Genomic DNA, 19,902 nt, shown 5'->3' with positions numbered 1-19,902 from the left:
GATCCTAGGTTAAATACTCAAAAAACTGCAGTCAAACACAAGCTCCATTTCATAAATCCAAATTGACTTTGAATGTATAAGTTCATTCGAAGCATTCCGTTATCACATTATTTTCAACAGACACTAACATTTTCCTCCGAGAGATAGTAGACAAACTGGTCTGTAATTTCTTCTTTTCTGCTTCCTTTATTAAATAGTAGAGTCATATTTGCCACCCTTCAATCAGCTACAACTGTAACAGAATTGACAGAATTTTGAAAGATGACAACCAACACATCCACGTTTTCATTGCCACTTCTTTTAGTATCCTTGGATTTAGATTATCAGGCTTTGGGATTCATTAACTAGCATTCATCATCTCTAGCATATTTTTTTCATTAAGTTCCTTCAATTCGTCCTTCCCAAAAACCCTTGCTTTCCCAACATTTCCAGGAAGAAATTGTAAAATAGTTATTTAATTTCCCTGCCATTTCCTAATTCTCCATTATAAATTCTCATTTCAGCTTTACATTTGTCTACACAAAACTTATTTTCTTTCAATACATTTAAACAAGCTCTTGCAGTCTACTTTTAGGTTTCTTACATGCTACATTTCAGAGCAACTATGTACTACTACCCTTGTATCTACTATTATATTTTGTTAGCCATGGCTGGACCACATTTCTTGCTGTGTCATGATGGATTGCAGAATTTTTGCAGTGGATGTGCATGCCTTAAAATATTATCTATTGTAAATATACTCTCATGCCTTTAAATGGTAATGCAGTCCATCGGTGCGTACGGGTTTGTTGTTTCTTTTGATAAGGTTTAGAATTCTTGTTTCAAATTCAACAACTTCACTTTATATCCCAATTCAAAACATATGCATCTGCTAGCCCTTTGCTCAGATGATTATGAGATTATAATAGCGTAGATAAATTCAGAGGGCATTCTAACATTACATACCATAATATTACAGCACACGTTTACATACAAATCCATCCTCATTGGGGTTTACAACAAACATGACTGACTGATAGAAACCAGGTAACACAGAGTCCACTCACCGTCTTTGTTCCTTTTATGGCTTCTCAATTCTTCAGATTTATGAAAGTCGATGCTGGCATATGTGTTCAAGGTGCCACTCCCATTGGTTTGGGTGTAAAGTCTCGGCTGCGAGGCACACATATCAGCACAGACGCTGTCCGTTCCCAGGTCCAGGTCGATGTAGTTCAGGCCATTCTCAAAGCCAATGGACATGTGTCGCGACATTCCGGCACACGGAGCCTCTGTGGCTACATCTCCATCATCGGCGCCCTCGAAGGAGGTAGAGCCCCTGCGTCTAGGGAGATGGGAGCAGGGCGCTGAGGGCCCAGAGTCATGGGGGGTAGTCAAGAGGGTCTCGGAGCAATGACGGCGGCGTCGCTGGGGCTCGGCACAAATACCCCGGACTCCAGAGTGGGGTCCAGGACCCGCTTCCTCAGTGGAGTCCAGGGCCACCTCTGGCAAGGCTGCCACCAGGGGGCAGGCTGAGTCACCAGGAACTGGACTGCCTAGCCTCCGCCTGGTCTGGGCCGGGGCCCCACGGGAGCTCTTCACCAGGCCAAGTGGAGGATGGGCCTCAGGCCTGAAATCCATGTTGATGTACTCAGAGAGAGTCACTCGAGGTCCTCCCACGGATGGGGCAAGCCCAGCTGGGGAGCAGGCGGTACCCGGTGGGGCCCGGAACTCGATACTGACGTACTCGCCCGGGCTCTGGGGCTCAGCAGGGAGCGAGCACTCTCTCCGCCGAGGCAGGGTGGTGGCCCTCACCAGGTCAAGGGACGGTCCAGGCTGGCGGCAGGTAAGGTGCTGCCCACTTTCAACCTCTGTCAAGCTCTCACTGCTGCCTGTTGAGGAGGAGGAAGAGAGGGTGAGGCGTCCTGAGGAGGAAGAGGGCGCAAGGCGCCCTGGGGAGGAGGAGGAGGTAGAGGAGGAAGGTGCAAAGTGGCCCGAGGTGCAGGGTGCAAGGCAGCCTGAGGAGGAGGAGGCTATGAGGTGTCCCGAGGCAGCAGAGAGAGCCGGGTCAAGCTGCTTGTAGGAGCGGGGCAGGGAATGGTAGCAGTGGGGGTGGTGGTCAGGGGGAGTGGGGCCAACCTTGCGAGGCCTGGGGGTGCAACGTTGGTGGCAGGAGGGGGTGGTGCTGGAGGCTGAGCAGCTAGCAGGTGACATGTTCATGTAGTCACCACCCACCCCTCCCATACCACTGCCGCCCCCTAGGGGCCGGGCCCAGCCATCTGGCGAGCAGCTCCCGCTGGGTGACATCAGCACGTAGCCTCCCGTGAGAGCTGCTGACCCCGGGCTCTCAATCCGCCGAGGGGCAGAAGGGCCTTTGGGGGTCATGGCCATGTAGTCATTGTCATCACCATCTCCTGGTGGCACCACCCCAGGCAGCATGGCCACATAACCTTGGTCTGCTGCCTGACTGTGGCCTCTCTCAGTGGGCTCAGGGAGAACTCTGGCTGGCCAGGCCTGCTTGCTGAGGCCCCTGTCGGCCTCTTCCTCCTCCTCTCCACGGCTGCCAGCCCTCCTCAGCAAACGCCGCTGGCACTGCGACTGCCGGTGCCCCGCCAAGCCCAGGCCGCACCCCATGGCCACATAGTCATGGAGTGGGCTCCGTCCACCCGCAGCTGGCGAGCCAGGGCTGGACTCGTAACCCTCACCATCGGAGGAGGAGCAGGAGGAGGGGGAGGAGGAGGGCAACGAGGAGGAAGAGGAGAAGCCACCATGGGGGAGGCCGAGAGGGCTGGAGGCCGGGTCAGAGATTGAGCGGGACGGAACCGGGGGAGGTTGGGCCCCAGGCGTTCCTTGGCGAGGTGGAGGGCTGGAAGGTGACTCGTCAGCAGAGGGGGGGCGGGAGGAAGAGGAGGAGGCAGCGCCGCTGCCGTCGCTGGGTGTCCGCGCCCGGGCGAAACTGGATCGCTGCCCGGGTGAGGTGGGCACTCCCCGCCTCATGGTGAAGCCCACCCGGCTAGGGGGCGGGTTGGACGGAAGCTGGTGATGCCTGCGGGATGGCACCGAGATGGGGTTGGAGCCCGATGACTGGCTCTTGCTGCGCAGCCGGAACTCCTCGCTCATGGCCTTCATGGCATCCAGTATGGTCTCGTGCATGTTCTGGGCCAGCACCGAGTCATCCACTTGCATCCAGAACTCCCCAGGGCCGGTCACCGCCGAGCGCCCCACCTCCACAAAGAAGAAATTCTCCGAGTGCCCGCACCGACGGATGTTCATCAGCTGCAGCACTACAGCTGCAGCATCAGAGTTCAGCTTCACCAGGTTGACCGTCTTATCTGTCAGGCACAGCCGGTAAATACCGCTCATGTTCCGCGTCTGGCCCAGGCCCCGGGGTCGAAGGTTAACCTGCCAGACCTCCTTAAAAGGTGGTCCAGGCACCATGGTGTAATTCGAGTCCCCATTTTCTACATGAGATTTACCTGCAGTTAGAAGTAGGAGAAAGGAAAATAAAAAAATGATAGAAATATAATGCTCCACTTGTGACAACTTAAAACCTGACTCCCTTCAAAACTAACAGACTTGTGTGAATAATCTTTCTCAGTTGACTTCAGCAATGTTGGATGCCACATCTTTCCTGATATTCAAAATGTGCTCTTTTAACCCCTTTGCCCCAATCTCTTCATTTAAGATACAATAAAGACAGCACTGCCAACCCAATCCACCACCCCAGTACAACACAGCTCAAAGTCATAGAGTCATATGGGGGCTTTACAATGCAGAAAATAGCCTTTCGTTCCATCATACCCATGCTAGTCATCAAGCATCCAGTTCTGATGAAGGGCCACTGAACTCAGAACTGTTTCTCTCTCCTCAGAAGCTGCCAGACCTGCTGAGTTTCTCCAACACATTGTGCTTTTGTATCAAGCATCTATTTTTAAATCAACATCTTAACTCCTAGGCACTTCACAACACAAAAACTTCACTCTGTTCTAATACTTTCCAGCGAGTACAGTATTCTGGGGGAGTTCTTGAGGAAGTTAATCCTCAGGCCACAGACTGCACCTGTTCAAGAAGGCAGCTCATTCCCACCTTCTCCAGGTTAACTAGGCAAGCGCAATAAATGTTGGCCCAGACAGCAACACCCACATCTCATGAATGAAACCCCGTTGCGTTGGCTAGGAAGAAGCCATCCAGCCCATTGTGAGTGCCTTGGTTCTGGGTTGGAGCTCTCCAATTAGTCCCACAACACCTCTTTTCCTTAGCCCTGCCAAGCTACTCTTTATCAAGCTCCAGCACAGTGTTTAAGGGAAGGTCAAATGGCTGCTTCGGGGACTGGTTTGGTCCCCGTTTACTGTTGCTTTTGAGAACAATTGTCCATCACAGGGGAGCCGACTATTTGGGCTAATTATTTCTCAGAATGAACTGTCTAAATACAGTAATCCCACCACCATTCTGCGGCTCTGTAAATACAACCCCCTTCTAAAACCCTTTTTAGAAGTTACTTCTAAGTCTCTCTTCTTGGGGTCTCTCTTCTACGCCTTTACAGGAAATATGTTTCAGGATGCTGCAATTACACAGAACATTGGTGAGACCTCACCTGGAGTACCATTTGCAGTTTTGGTCTCCTTATCGAAGAAAGGATGTTCTGGCTATGAATGGAGAACAATGAAGATTTACCAGGCTGATTCCTGGGATGGTTGGACCAATGTATGAAGGGAGACTGGATCACCTGGGGTTTTATTCAGTGGAGTTCAGAAGAATGAGGTGGGATCTCATAGAAACCTGTAAAATCCTACCTGGATTAGACAGAGTAAACCCAGCGAGGATGCTTCCGATGACCAGGGAGTCCAGAACCAGGGGTCAAAGTCTAAGGATAGGGGGAAGTTCATTTAAGACTGAGAGTAGGAAAAATGTCTTCACCCGGAAAGTGGTGAGCCTGTGGAATTCTCTTGCATAGAAAGTGGTTGCGTTTAAAACATGAAATAATTTCAAGAAGGAGTTAAGATACATTTAGATGAGCTAAAAGGTATGGGGGAGAAAGCAGAACAGGATACTGAGTTAGATGGTCAGACATGATTTTACTGAATGCCAGAACAAGCTTGAAGAGCCCAATGGCCTACTGGTGCTCTTAGTTTGTACAGTCTTGGAGTCACAGAGTCATACGGCACAGAAACAGACCCTTCGGTCCAACTTATCCATGCTGACCAAGTTTCCCAAATCAAAATAGTCCCTTTTGTCATCATTTGGCCCATTTCCCTTAAAACTTTTCCTAATCATGTACCTGTCCAAATGTTGTAAGTATATCTGCATCTACCACTTCCTTTGATAGTTCCTTCCGATAACAAACCAATTACTGTGTGGAAAAGTTACTACTCAGGTCCATTTTAAATCTTTCTCCACTCCCCTGAAAAATACCCCCTAGTTTTGAACTCCCACACTCTAGTAAATGATCTTTGCTATTCACCTTATTTATATCCTTTATGACTTTATAAATAGCGAGTTTTGAGAAGATTTGTAGCTCAGGTTGAGGTTCTGGATGTGAGTTTGCTCACTGAGCTGGAAGGTTAGTTTTCAGATGTTTCGTCACCATTCTAGGTAACATCATCAGTGAGCCTCCGACAAAGCGCTGGTGTTATGTCCCGCTTTCTACTTATCTGGTTAGGTTTCCTTGGGTTGGTGATGTAACCAGATAAATAGAAAGCGGAACATAACACCAGCGCTTCGTCGGAGGCTCACTGATTATGTTACCTAGAATGGTGACAAAACGTCTGAAAACTAACCTTCCAGCTCAGCGAGCAAACTCACATCCAGGACTTTATAAATCTCTACCAGGTCACCCCCTCAACCTCCTATGCTCCAATGAAAGAAGTCCCAGCCTATCCAACCTCTCCTTACAACTAAAACCCTCCAGTCCTGGCATGTTTCTACATTACAATTTGAATTACTTCAGGTAGATTTCAAAAACTCTGGGCCAAGGTCACCCAACCTGAAACATTAAATCTGGTTCTCTCCACAGAGGCTGCAAGTACTCCCAGTGTTGTCCTGTTTGCATTTCACGTTCCCAGCAGTCATAGTGTTAGCCATCACTTCCCCTTAACCTAAGCTGTTCCAAGGAGGTCAACCCCAGATTCTCCAGTACCTTAAAACAACTAAAATCACTCAATCCTAGCATCCATCAAGCTGCATGGTCACATATATATATACACATTCACATACATCCCAAAGCATACACAGACACATGATCACAAACACAGATACAGATGTGTACAGATGTAAAGCACAGAATGTGCACACACGTGCACTCACACACATACAAACGTATACATACAAAGACACACAGACACCAAGCAAACAGAAATGTTCACACTCACAACCTGTTGTATTTTTTTCGGACGTATTGGAAGACACAACAAGAAATATTGATAAGAGAAACAGCTTGACCCTGGCTCAACATCTGTGTAGCGTGGGAGCTCATTGATACTTCTACACTTCTCTCAAGGCTTTATACAAAGTGGCGCAAGTTTAGTGACTTCAGAACAACAGGAGACATAATAACCCCTCACCCAAGTACCCAATTAGATTGGGGACTAATCTGCATTTTAACTCTCTCTGCCTACAAGTCTGAATCTCGGTTTTGCAAATTCTGATTGACTAACCGACCTTAACTCCCCTCCCCAGCCTCAGTGAGTAAGGGGAGATTCCTGCTCCCCTTCGTGAGGGGACATATTTCTCAACATCACGCTGAAAGGCCTGGCTCAGATTTTACAGTTGAAAAGCATGGGCTGTCCACTCTAGAGGAACCAGTTTCTCTATCAAATCCTTGAATCATGTATGAGACACTTGTTTGATCTCAGCTGGAGTTCTGGGTGTATCATTATAGGAAAGATGCAAAAGCGATGGAGTGTAGACAAGATTTAGGAGAATGGTTCCAGGGATGAGAAGCTTTAGTGACTGAAGAAATTGGAACTGTTCTCCTTAGAAAGCAGAAGTCTGAGAAGCAATCTGATTGAGGTGTTTGAAATCACAAGTTGGCTGGATAAAGTAGAAAGGGGAAAAGCTGCTGAGTTTTTTCAGCAATTTCTGTTTCTGTTGGGAAAAACTGTTCCTGCTTGTAAAAGGGTCAAGAACCAGAAGGCACCATTTAACAGCATTTCCAAAAACAGGCAAACGTGAGGTGAGAGTAAGAACTTGTATCGCTCAGCGAGTGGTCTGGGTCTCTAATACAATGCCTGGTAACGTGCTGAAAGCAGGTTCGATAAAGGTATTGAAACAGAAACAATTTGCAGGGCTATGGGATAAGGCAGGAGATGGTGCTAGTCCAGGCACAATGGGCTGAGTGGCCTCTGTTGCACCCTAACAAATCTGTGATCTCAAACCCCTCGATCAGATCATCCTTTAATCTTCAACAGTCAAGAGCTGATGTGTTATAAATAAACAAGAGCCAGTTTTCACTGCACTCTCTCATGCATATTGATAACCAGCTTCTGTTCAAAGGCTGGCTGAACTGCCAATAAACAGGAGCCTCGCTTTGCCACAATTAATTTCTGGCTGACCCTCGAATGAAGCTGTTTGTGTCATGCATTATGCTAGTCATGGTTTTAAACATACATTCAACTTGGTAGTAAAATATCACAGCGATACTGTGAACACAAAGTGACCTATGCATAACCTACTGGCAAATTTTTTTTACTGGTAGATGACTTGCTTTGGTCAATCAAGATAGTGATTTTCTTTCCTCCTAATTTCTGAATTTAAGCAAAAAAACACTTTAAAATTCTAAAAGAGCAAGTAGAGCACTCCTGTTGGTTAAAAACCCCAGAAAGTGTTAGTCTAATTTCCCAAAGGTAAACACGTATGTGAACAGGTCACACAGCAAAAACATCTGCTCGCCAGTAGTGGCTCTGCCGCACCCCCACAATACTGCTTTCTCCAGCTCATAGATCAGAGTCCCTACAGAGTGGAAACAGGCCCCTTGGCCCAACAACTCCACACTGACCCTCAGAACATCCCACCCAGACCCATCCCCTTATAACGCACTTCATCTACATCTCCCTGAACACTGTGGGCACTTTAGCATGGCCAATCCCCGTAACGCACACATCTTTGGACTGTGGGAAGAAACTGGAGCACCCAGAGGAAACCCATGCAGACACGGGGAGGATATGCAAACTCCACACAGACAGTTGGAATCGAACCCAGGTGAGTCAGCAGTGTGCCACCGTGCCACCCCTAAGGCAGCTCTTTAGCATGCACAAGATAAATGCACATATTCCAAAACGCTCGACTGCCCACAGTGCAGCTGGGTTTTTCCCCTTCTGCTATCAATGATTTTGGTCATGACTCTGAAGATAGGGATGTTGGCATATCAGAAACAACAATTTGTCTGCCCTTTCAGGCAGGTTACTGTACACCCTCGCCCCTCACCTCACAAAGCCATGGGGCAGGCATCAGACAGGCTGAAGCTCAACGTCGCAACAGGGCCAGTGATGGTGCTATCAAAGTGCAAAGCTCCTCCTGTCCGCTCACTGGCTGAAAATTGCCAGCGACAGAAAGTTAGTACACGGGCAAATCAGAACTACTGTCATTAGCTAAATGTTTAATTCCGCTGGGCTTCTGGGCAGTCAGTGGTGACCCATCCAGAATTTCAGAGACGAGCAGATAGAAACTGGGGCTTATCAGCTCCAAGGGGTACAATATACGTATATGAACGTAGATCGCTGGAAACCAATGCTCCCATTATCCTCAAAACACAGGTTTGTTCCCATCTGCTCCTCTACACTGTCCCCAAACACTTCTAGAGCAAGTACAGCATAGAATTGGAGACAGAGTAAAGGTCCCACAACATTATCCGATCAAACACACTCCAATCAAACACCTCCTGGACAAGTGCAGCATGGCGTTAGATAGAGAGCAGAGCTCCTTCTGCTCTTGTAAATTTTAAGTAAAACTACCTCTACATCAACCCCATTGCTCTCACACCAGGAACAGCACACAGTTAGACACAGTGGAGTTTCCCTATTCTTTTAAACAAAAAGTCAATGTTCCTCAATACTGCAGCCATCAAACACTCCTCGGACAAGGACAGCACAGGGCTGGATGCAGAGTAAAGCTTCCTCTGCTCTTTTAAACTGAAAATAAATGAAAACTTATCAAAAAATTAAGGAATTGCAGATGCTGGAAATCAGAAACAAGAACATAAATTGCTCCAAAACACTCAGCAGGTCTGGCATGACTTGCAATGAGAAATCAAAGTTAATATTTCGAGTGCAGTGACCCTTCTTCAGAATGCAAAGTAAAGCTTCCTCGACCCCCAGGACATAGACAGCACAGAGTTAGGTGCACAGTATAATTGCTTTTGCTCTTTTAATCTGATAGTAAAGTTGTCTCTTCATTGCCCTCATCAAACAACCCCAGGACTGGTCCAGTATGGGGTCAGAGACTAAAACTTCACCTCCTCTTTTAAACAGAAAGTAAAGCTTCACTGACCCCTTCAAGCACTTCCAGGACAGGGGTAGCACATGATTAGATACCGAGCACAACTCCTTCTCCATTGCACACTTCCTAAATGGGGACATTATGAATGACCATCAGTCTCTTCGCTCTCAGCTCCTGGGACTTGGCTGGGCAGAGCCGTTGCAATTTGCAGTCTGAATGCAGATAAGTTGGCATGGAGACACAAACAGCCAGAGGACAGCAGGCGACAGCTAGTCAATAGTCAGCTCATACAGTGCAGTAAGATTGGATCAATCATGAGAGTACACCGACTGCAAGATTCACCCAACAATTCCAACTAACATTACTGCAGTTTCCAAAAAATACAGACTGAAACCTGGAATCTATTTGGTTATCCACAAAAATGGAGCCTCATGTAATGCATTAAAACTAAGGAGAACACATGACACTGAACTAAAGGAGGATCTCATATTGCATTTGATCAAAGGCCTGTTTTTCAGAAGCATCTGAAAGGAGGAAACCAAAGGCGGAGAGATTGAGTGAGGAAAATTCAGAGTTCTGGGCCCAGGCAGTTAAAGGCATGGTCATCAGTGCAGAAGTGATAGGAATCAGGGGATGTTCAACAGGAATTGGAGGACATTACGGAGATCAGGAGGGGCAGAGGGGCTGGGGAGGTTACAGAGGTCAGGAGGGGTGGAAGGGCTGGAGGAGGTTACAGAGATCAAAAGGGGCAGAGGGGCTGGGGGAGGTTATGGAGATTGGGAGGGATGGAGGGGCTGGGTGAGGATACAGATACTGTTTGGATGTCAAAACATTCTGGATGCCAAACCAGTTCAAGGTAATGGGACTCTGTTGTAAGTGAGCACACAGAGATGTTTATGGAGGGGAGAATATGAGACAGGCTGGTGAGTATGGGTTTGGTAGCGACAGCAGGCTCAGACAAGGGCTTCGGCAGAGAATGAGCTGAGATAGGGGCAAGGTGAATCCGGGTGATCTAATGGGGGTGGAAGAAGCCAACTGGGCGATGAGCTGAATATGTGGTTGAGGCGTCAGCCTGTCGTCAGTAGTACCCCTTGAAGAGTTCTTGGGGAAGAATGGGGAGAGGTCCGCAGTCTGGGAGGTCAGGGGGCAGTTTGGGAGGGCAGAAGAGGTTGTTGCTGGTAGTGATTTGTGGGAAACCTGCCATCTCCTCACCCATCCACTTTAGCTCACCCACGAGCGCCTTGTGGTACCCAGCTACCCTCCGGGTCAAGCCCTCATCCTGCTACTCACCAGTCTGACCTCTCAGTGAGATCTCTGTCAGTTCTCAGCTCTGATCACATCCCTGTCAGACTGACACATTCCTTTCTGGGTGTAACTTTTGAAGAGCACATTTAGCTCCCGAAGCACCGCTACATTTTCTTGTTGAGAACTGCTAGCCACGTGTCTCTGTCTCCACATTTCCAAGCAAGCCTGGATAGAAACTAAGATAACAAAGTGTGGAGCTGGATGAACACAGCAGGCCAAGCAGCATCTCAGGAGCACAAAAGCTGACGTTTCGGGCCTAGACCCTTCATCAGAGAGCTCTCCGATGAAGGGTCTAGGCCCGAAACATCAGCTTTTGTGCTCCTGAGATGCTGCTTGGCCTACTGTGTTCATCTAGCTCCACATTTTGTTATCTTGGATTCTCCAGCATCTGCAGTTCCCATTATCACTGGATAGAAACTAGCCTGACCAGCCATTTTACAGCAAGAAGAACATAGAACATAGAACATTACAGCGCAGTACAGGCCCTTCGGTCCTCGATGTTGCGCCGACCTGTGAAACCAAACTGAAGTCCATCTAACTTACATTATTCCATCATCATCCATATGTTTATCCAAGTTAAAGTTGGCAAGTCTACTACTGTTGCAGGCAGGGCATTCCACACCCTTACTACTCTCAGAGTAAAGAACCTACCTCTGACATCTGTCCTACATCTATCACTCCTCAATTTAAAGCTATGTCCCCTCATGCTAGCCATCACCATCCAAGGAAAAAAGCTCTCACTGTCCACCCTATCTTATCCTCTGATCATCTTGTATGTCTCTATTAGGTCACCTCTTAACCTGCTCTCTAACGAAAACAGCCTCAAGTCCCTCAGCCTTTCCTCATAAAACCATACCAGGCAACATCCTGATAAATGCCCTCTGCACCCTTTTCAATGCTTCCACATCCTTCCTATAATGCGGCGACCAGAACTGTACACAATACTCCAAATGCAGCCGCACCAGAGTTTTGTACAGCTGCAACATGACCTCATGGCTCTGCAACTCAATCCCTCTACCAATAAAACCTAACACACCGTATGCCTTCTTAACAACCCTACCAACCTGGGTAACTTTCAGGGATCTATGTACATAGACACCGAGATCTCTCTGCTCATCCACACTACCAAGAATCTTACCATTAGCCCAGTGCTCTGCATTCCTGTTACTCCTCCCAAAGTGAATCACCTCACACTTTTCCACATTAAACTCCATTTGCCACCTGTCAGCCCAGCTCTGCAGCTTATTTATGTTCCTTCCGCACTATCCACAACTCCACCGACTTTAGCGTCATCTCCAAGGTTATTAACCCACCCTTCTACGCCTTCATCCAGGTCATTTTTATAAATGACAAACAGCTGTGGCCCCAAAACAGATCCTTGCGCTACACACCACCAGTAACTGAAATCCAGGATGAACGTTTCCCATCAACCACCAGCCTCTGTCTTCTTACAGCTAGTCAATTTCTGGTCCAAACCGCTAAATCACCCTCAATCCCATGCCTCCGTACTTTATGCACTAGTCTACCATGGGGAGCCTTTTCAAACGCTGTACTGAAATCCATATATACCACATCAATGGCTTTACCCTCATCCACCTGTTTGGTAACCTTCTCAAAGAACACAATAAGGTTTGCGAGGCATTACCTACCCTTCACAAAACCGTGTTGACTATCCCTATAAATCACTTCTGCCACCTATCCAGGTCCTTATGTTCTTTGATAATTTTTCAACTATTTCTGGAGTGCAGCAACCCATCTCCAACTTTGTTCTGCAAACACAAGTCTTGTTGACATCAAATAGCCTGGTTCTAACCGGAGAATTTCACTCGTCATTTTACAGACTATAGCTTGTTCTTCCATCTCTCTCTCTCACACACACACACACACACACACACACACACACACACACACACACACACACACACACACACACACACACACAAAACCTGTCCTACATCAACGTATCCACCAATCTTTGAACGTGGCCATTCATATTGGGAGAAGGATTAGCAAAACACATGGAATCTTGAGCTTTGGTTTGGCTCCAACTACAGCCTTGACTGGTCCCCATACAATAGGAACAATGCACAAGGGTCTGAAAGAGAGGGTGAAGGAGATTTCCCCAGATGGTTCCAGGGATGAGGGGGCATCAGTGACGAGAAGCTGGGCTTGTTTTCCTCTGAGAAAAAGTGAATGAGGGGAGATTTGATTGAGGTGCATGAACTAGGAACAGGAGCAGGCCATTCAGCCTCAAACATCCTGCTATTCAATATGATCATGGCCGATCAATCACTTTACTGCCTTTTATTCACTGGATCCTCAAAACCCCGTACACCACTGAGAATTTCTTCATTTTTATCTCAAACATGCTCAAAAACTGAGCTTCCATATCTCTCTCTGGTAGAAAATTCCATAGATTCACAACCTCCAAGTAAAAGAAAAAACTTTGCTCATCTTGGGCCTAAAAGTACCCTCCCCATTATTTTTACATGGTACCTCCCACGGTTCTAGACTCCCCAACCGAAGGAAACATCTTTCCTGCATCTACTGTGTCTATCCCTTTAAATATGTTGTGAGTTTTGATGAGATCACCTCTCATTCTTCAAAACTCTAGAGTGTATGGACCCAGTTTGCCCAATCTCTCTTCATTGGCCAGTCCCACCATTCTGGGAACAAGTCTGGTGAATCTTAACTACACTGCCTCTATAGCAATATCTTTCTGGGGATAAGAAGATCCAAATGCACACACAGTACTCCAGGTGCAGTAAACCAAGCTCTTGCATAATTCAAACAAGACTTCACTACTCCTGTACTCAAACAAAATGTGTTGGTAAAAGGGTAACGTAAGATTTTGGGGCAAAAATACGGGGTGGGAGAGGGGGATGCGATGGAAGTGGAGGTGACGAACAATTTCAAAACGCTATGCTTTTTAAAAAAAAAATACAAAGCTTTCCAAACAGGAGCATGGTTCTCCATTTTCTCAACAAATATACAAAGGCTGATATCTCCTACAACCTCTCTTGCTTTCTCCATATCAAGACATGAAAACCCAAACTATAATTTTATATAAACAAAAAGCTGAACGAGTAGACAAGAAGGATGAGCTCGGAGCTAGGTGAAAGGGCACAAATGGGAGCACAGGACAGAGACAGAGGGGGGAGATGAAAATGAGAACAAGGATCTTGAAGTGAACAACAACAATTTGAGGAATGACAATAAAGGGCAAAGTGACTGAAGAGAAAGAGATATACACACATTAATCAAACAAGCAGGAAGAAGGGTGAATGCAAAGAAAGTAAAGGAAAAACCAGCAAAAGAGAGACAGAACAGGAAGTAGAGAGAAAGGGGAAAAGGCGGAGGAACCAGGGAGAATACAGTGAGTGCAAGAGACATGTAGAGGTTGCATGGTGTGAAAAAGAACAGGTATAAGGAGTAAGGGGACGTGAGAGGATTTCAAGGATTACGGGAAAAAGGCAGGAGAATGGGGATGAGAAACATATCAGCCATTGTAGAGGTGATTCAATAAGCTGAACGGTCTAATTCTGCTCCTGTACTTTATGGAGACAGTGCGTGAGAAAGTCGCGGCTGAACTTCAGCAGCTGAATGATAGATGGAGTGAGTGTGAGATTATGTTTCAGGAAGGTGCAAGTGTGGCAGCCATAGCAAAGATGAGTCAGGATCAAGGCACAGTGCCAGCTTTCCTGAGATGGAGGACGTGTGACAGATTGAGTGGAGGTGTGGGGGATGGAGTGATGTGGGATTCCATACCAGAAAACAGCAGTTGGCCGAGCTGGAGTGTGAGTGTGGAAGTGTGGAATATGGAGAATGTGTAACAGGATGCATCAGAGAGGATGAGTTGCCTCATTCCTAGGTACCTTCTCTTTGAGGATGGAGTGAGTGTGAATGGAAGCATAATGATGAAGTGAATGTGAAAATGGAGGTATTGGGGATGGAGCCAGTGAAATTTCCTTTATTTTATCCGACCAGAATTTTCTCACGCCCCTCACCTGATGTCTTTGTAGAATAACTCCATGCACTTTCTGTACACCTCCCAGGTTCCTGAGCCCTCCATCTCTACAATAAGCTTCCATTTTTCTCCCATATCCAATCACGTACAATTCTCAACATTCAAGGTTCTTTAGTCTTGTCGATCCCACCCTTCACTTTTACAGGAACATGTTGGCCCTGCACTCTCACCATTTCCTTTTTGAATGTCTTCCACTGTAGATTTTCATGAAGTAGCTGCTTCCAGCTTACTTTCGCTAGATCCAGTTTTATCCTCTTACAATTAGTCTTTCCCTGATTTCAAAACTTTTATTTCTGGTCCATCTTTGTCCCTATCTATAATTAGCTTAAACTTTACTAAATTATGGCCACTACGCAAAACGCCTAGCTTCGTTCCCTAAAGTTAGGTAAAGCAATATCCCCTTGAAGTTTCAACATTATTGAATCCTTAGGATGTGGAAGTGGGCAATTCAGACCATCAAGTTCACACCAACCTTCTGAAGAGTATCCCAGTCAAACCCAACCACCGCGCCGCCCCCCCCTTCCTATTCCTGTAAACTTGCAATGCATATGGCTAATCCACCTAGCCTGCACATCCCTGGACATTATGGGCAATTTAGCATGGCCAATCCACTCTAACCTGCACATTTTTGGACTTTAAAACTCTACCTCTGGACACATTAAGAATTCTGTCCCCTCTAAGCCTGCCACACTTTGTCTGTCTCAGTCAATATTGGGCTAATTGAAATCCAATTATTATTACCCAATTATTTTTGCACTCCTTTAAGCATTTGCTTCATATCTGTCTTTTTATCTCTCCCTGTTTGTGGAGTATATTGTATATTCCTAACAATGTGACTGCTCCTTTTTGTTTGTAAGCACTACTGCCTCAACTGAAAATAAAACCTTCCAAGATATCATCCCTCCTGACTGCAGTAATTGACACAGTAATCATATTGCAACGCCAGATCCTACTTATACTCCCTCTAGTCTCAACTGAAGGGTCTATCCCCAAACTACAGAGCTGCCTGTTTGGTCTCTCCCTTAACCCTGTCTCTGTACATCCCCATACTTTAATCAAACACCTTTACTCACACGATTCATTGCAGTAAAATAAATGCCTTCCAATCTTGCCAAGTTCCCTTGTGACTTGACAATATATAATACTCTGCCTTCCAAACTGACTTGTTATTTCTGTCTGCACATCCTCCCCCATTGTTCCTCCACTCTGTATCCCATTCACCTGCCAAATCATTTGAACTAGCAAACACCCTATATTCCCACAAGGACACTGGTTCAGTTCTGCTCAGCTGCAACCCATTGGCTTTATACAGGTCCCACCTTCCCCAGAAATACTTTGGTGATCCAGGAATCTAAAACCCTCCCTCCTGCTCCAAATTTTCAGCAAAACATTTATCTACTCTATCCACTTATTCCCATACTCATGGGCACATGGCATATAAGACTAATACAGAGATTATAACCTTTTAGAGCTTCTGTTTTACAATCTGCGAACTAGTTCCCTAATTTCTTGTTGCAGAACCTCATGCTTTTCTCTTAAATCCAATGTTGTTTGGTAACGATGGATTTGGTTCAGTGCCCTACACCAGCTCTCCTGAGGGCAGACTGAGTGAGAGAGTGGAGTCATAAAGGATGGAGTGAGTGTGAAAGTGGAGACATAGGGGATGGAGTGAATGTAGTAGCCTGTTCCAGACAGCAACAGTTGGCTCATTGCGTGGCACAAGCTGTCCTGTGGATGGAGTGAATGTTACAGTGGGAGTGCAACAAGTGAAGGTATAAAGGATGGAATGAGGGTGACTGAGCAAGTATAGGGGATGAAGCCCCAACTGGACAACAGGAATTGGCTCAGCTCTCCTCAGAGTGTGACAGTATTGGGAGTGGAGTGTGAAAATATTCAGGTTTTAGTGATAAGAGCAGAGGAGTGTGAGGTATAAGGGAAGGGTGGAGGAATGAGTAGGAGAGCTACTGAGTAAGTGCCACAGTGCTATACCCAAAAGCAGGGTGATTGTCCAAAACCAGCTCTCTGGAAGATGGAGAGGATGTGAAGGATGGAAGTATTCGGTTGGAGGGTAGTGGAGTGTGAGGTAGTCCAGTGAAGGGCACAGGGTCAGATTGGGCAGATGGGGATGAGGGGCAGGAAGGGTGAGAGGGACAAGGACAGACACGGTGGGGGGCACAGGGAACAGGGACAGACACGGTGAGGGGCAGGAAGGGTGAGGGGCACAGGGACAGACAGGGTGCCACAGTGCCGTACCCAGCAGCAGGGTGAGTGCCCGGTACCAGCTCTCCTGCTCCTCAGGGCCCGCCGCCGCCAGGCACACGCTCTCGCTGCGCGTGTACACGCAGAGTAGGTAGCGGGAGCGCGCGTCGCGCCGCTTGTTGACGGTGAAGCAGGCGCTGAGCGGGAGCGCGCGGCGTGGGCCCGCGCCCCGGCTGCGGAACTTCTTCTCGCTGTCGTAGAGCTCGAGGCGCGCCGGGCCGCTGTCGCTGTCCGCCCGCAGCACGCAGTACCGCCGGTGCAGGCTCTTCCATTTCCGCAGCACCCCGCACTTCCTCACGTCCGATTCCGGGCTCGGCTCCGCCATTCCAACCGGCCGCACCGAATGCAAAAGAAAAACCCGCTGCCGTTGGCCCTCCGCCGCTCCTTATGCCCGCTGCATTTCCCCCCACCCCCTTGCGGTCTCCGGCCTCCCGTACCGCTCCCTCCCAGCCTTTGCAGAAATTCCGCTTTGCACACACTCCCAGCTGCTGCAAATAAAACTTTGCAATAATCTCCCCTTGTTTTGCAAAAGGAGAAATCTCCTCCTCCAGGTTGTCTGGTTGCCGTCCTGTTAAAGCGCCGCCGCTTCTGGCGGAGAGGTGTGTGCATGTATACACACACACGTATACACTGTGTATCAGTGCATGTGGATTTTTTCTTAAAGCTCCGGCGAGGGTTTGCATTTCTAAATAGGGAGCCCAAGACAGACAGACGGAGAGGGAGTGGCTCAGCTCCTTGGGTCCTAGCGCGCTCTGCTGCAGAGGCGTGCACACCCAGTCTTGAGGAAGTCTGGGGTACCCCTGCGACCTGAGGATCCCTGCACCCACTGCCCTCCCTCTCACAAGCTGAGACTGAGGTTCACTCTCGTCCTTCCGGGTGCATTGGGGTCCGAGATTGCTCCCAAGACGTGGGCAAGAGACACTGGAAGAGTGTAGGTGGGTGAGTGGGGAGGGGTCGTTCACTCTACTCCCACGCCTCAGGCACACCTTCCCGTCTCTCAGAGGGTTTCGGAGCCTTCCCTCAGGAAGGGGCCCTCACTCCCACTGAGATTGTCCCAAACATGGGTAAACTGAGAGGGGGAGGGGGTTCTGGACGAAGTCTCAGCTCACTAAGGTTCAAAGTAAAGCAAGACTTCGTTCTACATTTATTGACCAGTCCAAATGGTCTGTGGAGCACGGGGGGTCTGGAGACACATGTAGGCTTCATACTGGGTCAAAACAGCATAAAATGGATTGCCAAACCATATTGGATTGTTTTTCCAAGGACAGCCAAGATGGTCACCATTCTGGCCAAATTATATCCCATTCAAATTCACCCTCAGCCACAATGGATTCAAACCCATGTCTCCAGCAATGTGGATTTGTGTGAAAGGTAATGTCACAGTAGTAACCAGGCACTATCACACCATAAAGCTATTCTCTCATAAGGTTGCTTAACCTGAGAGTCACCACATCTCAGGTGAGGGAGAGTCTTTATGGTAACCTCAGTGCAGGAATTGAATCTATGCTATTCGTATGAATCTGCATTGTAAGCCAACTGTCCAACCAACTGAGCTGGATTACTAGTTCTTTAAGCACTACAAGTCCCAAAGAGTCTACTTTCTAAATCCCGACTGGGACCAAGTCTCGTGCAAATTCCTCTAGTGCCCTCCTGCCCCCAGCTCTTCCACCCCATTCCCTGTAACTCATTTCCAGCCCTGCCATCCTGCCAGACCTCTGCTGCCTTCAATTCTACCCTCTTCATTTCTGTCAGATACCTGGGCTCTGAACTCGGGGATTCTGCCCCCTCCCTCCTCTTCCAAGACACTCATGAGAAGCCGCTTTTCTTTTGGCAGTGGCCATTTCAGATATGCTCGAAATGTCAGCCTTCCTGCTCCTAAGATGCTGCTTGGCCTGCTGTGTTCATCCAGCTCTACACCTTGTTATCTCGGATTCTCCTGCATCTGCTGTTCCTACTATCTCTCATAACTGATCAAACACTGATTTAAAATTTCCACATGAACATTCTCAATCTCTACAAGTTATGTTTGGTGGGGAAGTGAAAGAGTTCCAAATTTCCACCCCCTTCGTACAAGGAAGCTTATTCTGATGTCAAACCTCCACCCCCACCAAACTCCCCCAGAGGACCTTGAGTTGAATTTTAAGGTTCTTCCCCCTCAGTGTAGACTCCAACCCCCAACTTGCTCTCTCGCAACTTCAACTCCACACCCCCACACATGCCAATCACCCACTCCCCCAATTACTTATTGACTCACCACTGTGTCCCACAACTCACCCAGACTCTCCTCAATTCCCACTTCTCTTTCAGAGGTAATAATTCCTCACTATTGACCCGATCCAATCCTTTAATTATCTAAAACACCTCGATTAGACTGAACCGTTAATCTCTGTCCCCATGAACAAAAGCATTGCTGGGTGGAGGAAGGAGTGGTTACACAGGTTACACACACGAGGCATGGGTCTGGGAGAAATGGTGGTGTGGAAGGGTTGGGAAGGGAGATGGGGGGCTGTAAAAGTACAGAATATGCTTTAGGTGACAGATGGTCTGGGTAAAGCAAGATTTGGGGACTTTGTTGTGAATTGCCATGATGAAGGTAAAGTTGCCATACTGCCATTAGCTCATTGGAGAGACAGCTGCATTGCAAACCAGCTGTCCTGCCAACTGGACCATCCTACCCTCTGATAAGGTGCAAAACAATCATAAGTTATTGTTGATAGCCCCAGTGTGTCAACTCATATGGGAACTCTCCCACTAGGCTCCAGTAGTATACAGCCAGCAACAGGTCACCCCAGAAACTGTTCAGAACTGTGTAACCCATTTCAACCCCATTGATTGGAGGCTGGGTTCGAAAGGATGAAGAGTTGTTTTACCCCCACTCTCTTTCTCTGGTTCCGACTAGGCAC

General features: G+C 47.6%; 1 protein-coding gene across 1 annotated transcript in view; it reads right to left on the bottom strand.

The window, feature by feature from the left end:
- LOC125448617 (insulin receptor substrate 1-like) overlaps positions 1–17,667 on the bottom strand; it is an 81,322-nt gene extending 63,655 nt beyond the window's left edge. The window contains exons 1-2 of the mRNA XM_048524024.2: positions 16,994–17,667; positions 1,047–3,452 (exon numbers count right to left, since the gene is read on the bottom strand). Coding sequence (XP_048379981.2) covers positions 1,047–3,452; positions 16,994–17,324 — 2,737 coding nt within the window. The 5' untranslated portion in view covers positions 17,325–17,667. The remainder of the gene's footprint in view (positions 1–1,046; positions 3,453–16,993) is intronic.
- Between the last annotated feature and the right edge of the window lie 2,235 nt (positions 17,668–19,902).

This window comes from Stegostoma tigrinum, chromosome 45 (assembly GCF_030684315.1).
Source record: "Stegostoma tigrinum isolate sSteTig4 chromosome 45, sSteTig4.hap1, whole genome shotgun sequence".
Lineage (NCBI taxonomy): Eukaryota > Metazoa > Chordata > Chondrichthyes > Orectolobiformes > Stegostomatidae > Stegostoma > Stegostoma tigrinum.
This window is presented reverse-complemented; position numbering and strand designations above follow the sequence as displayed.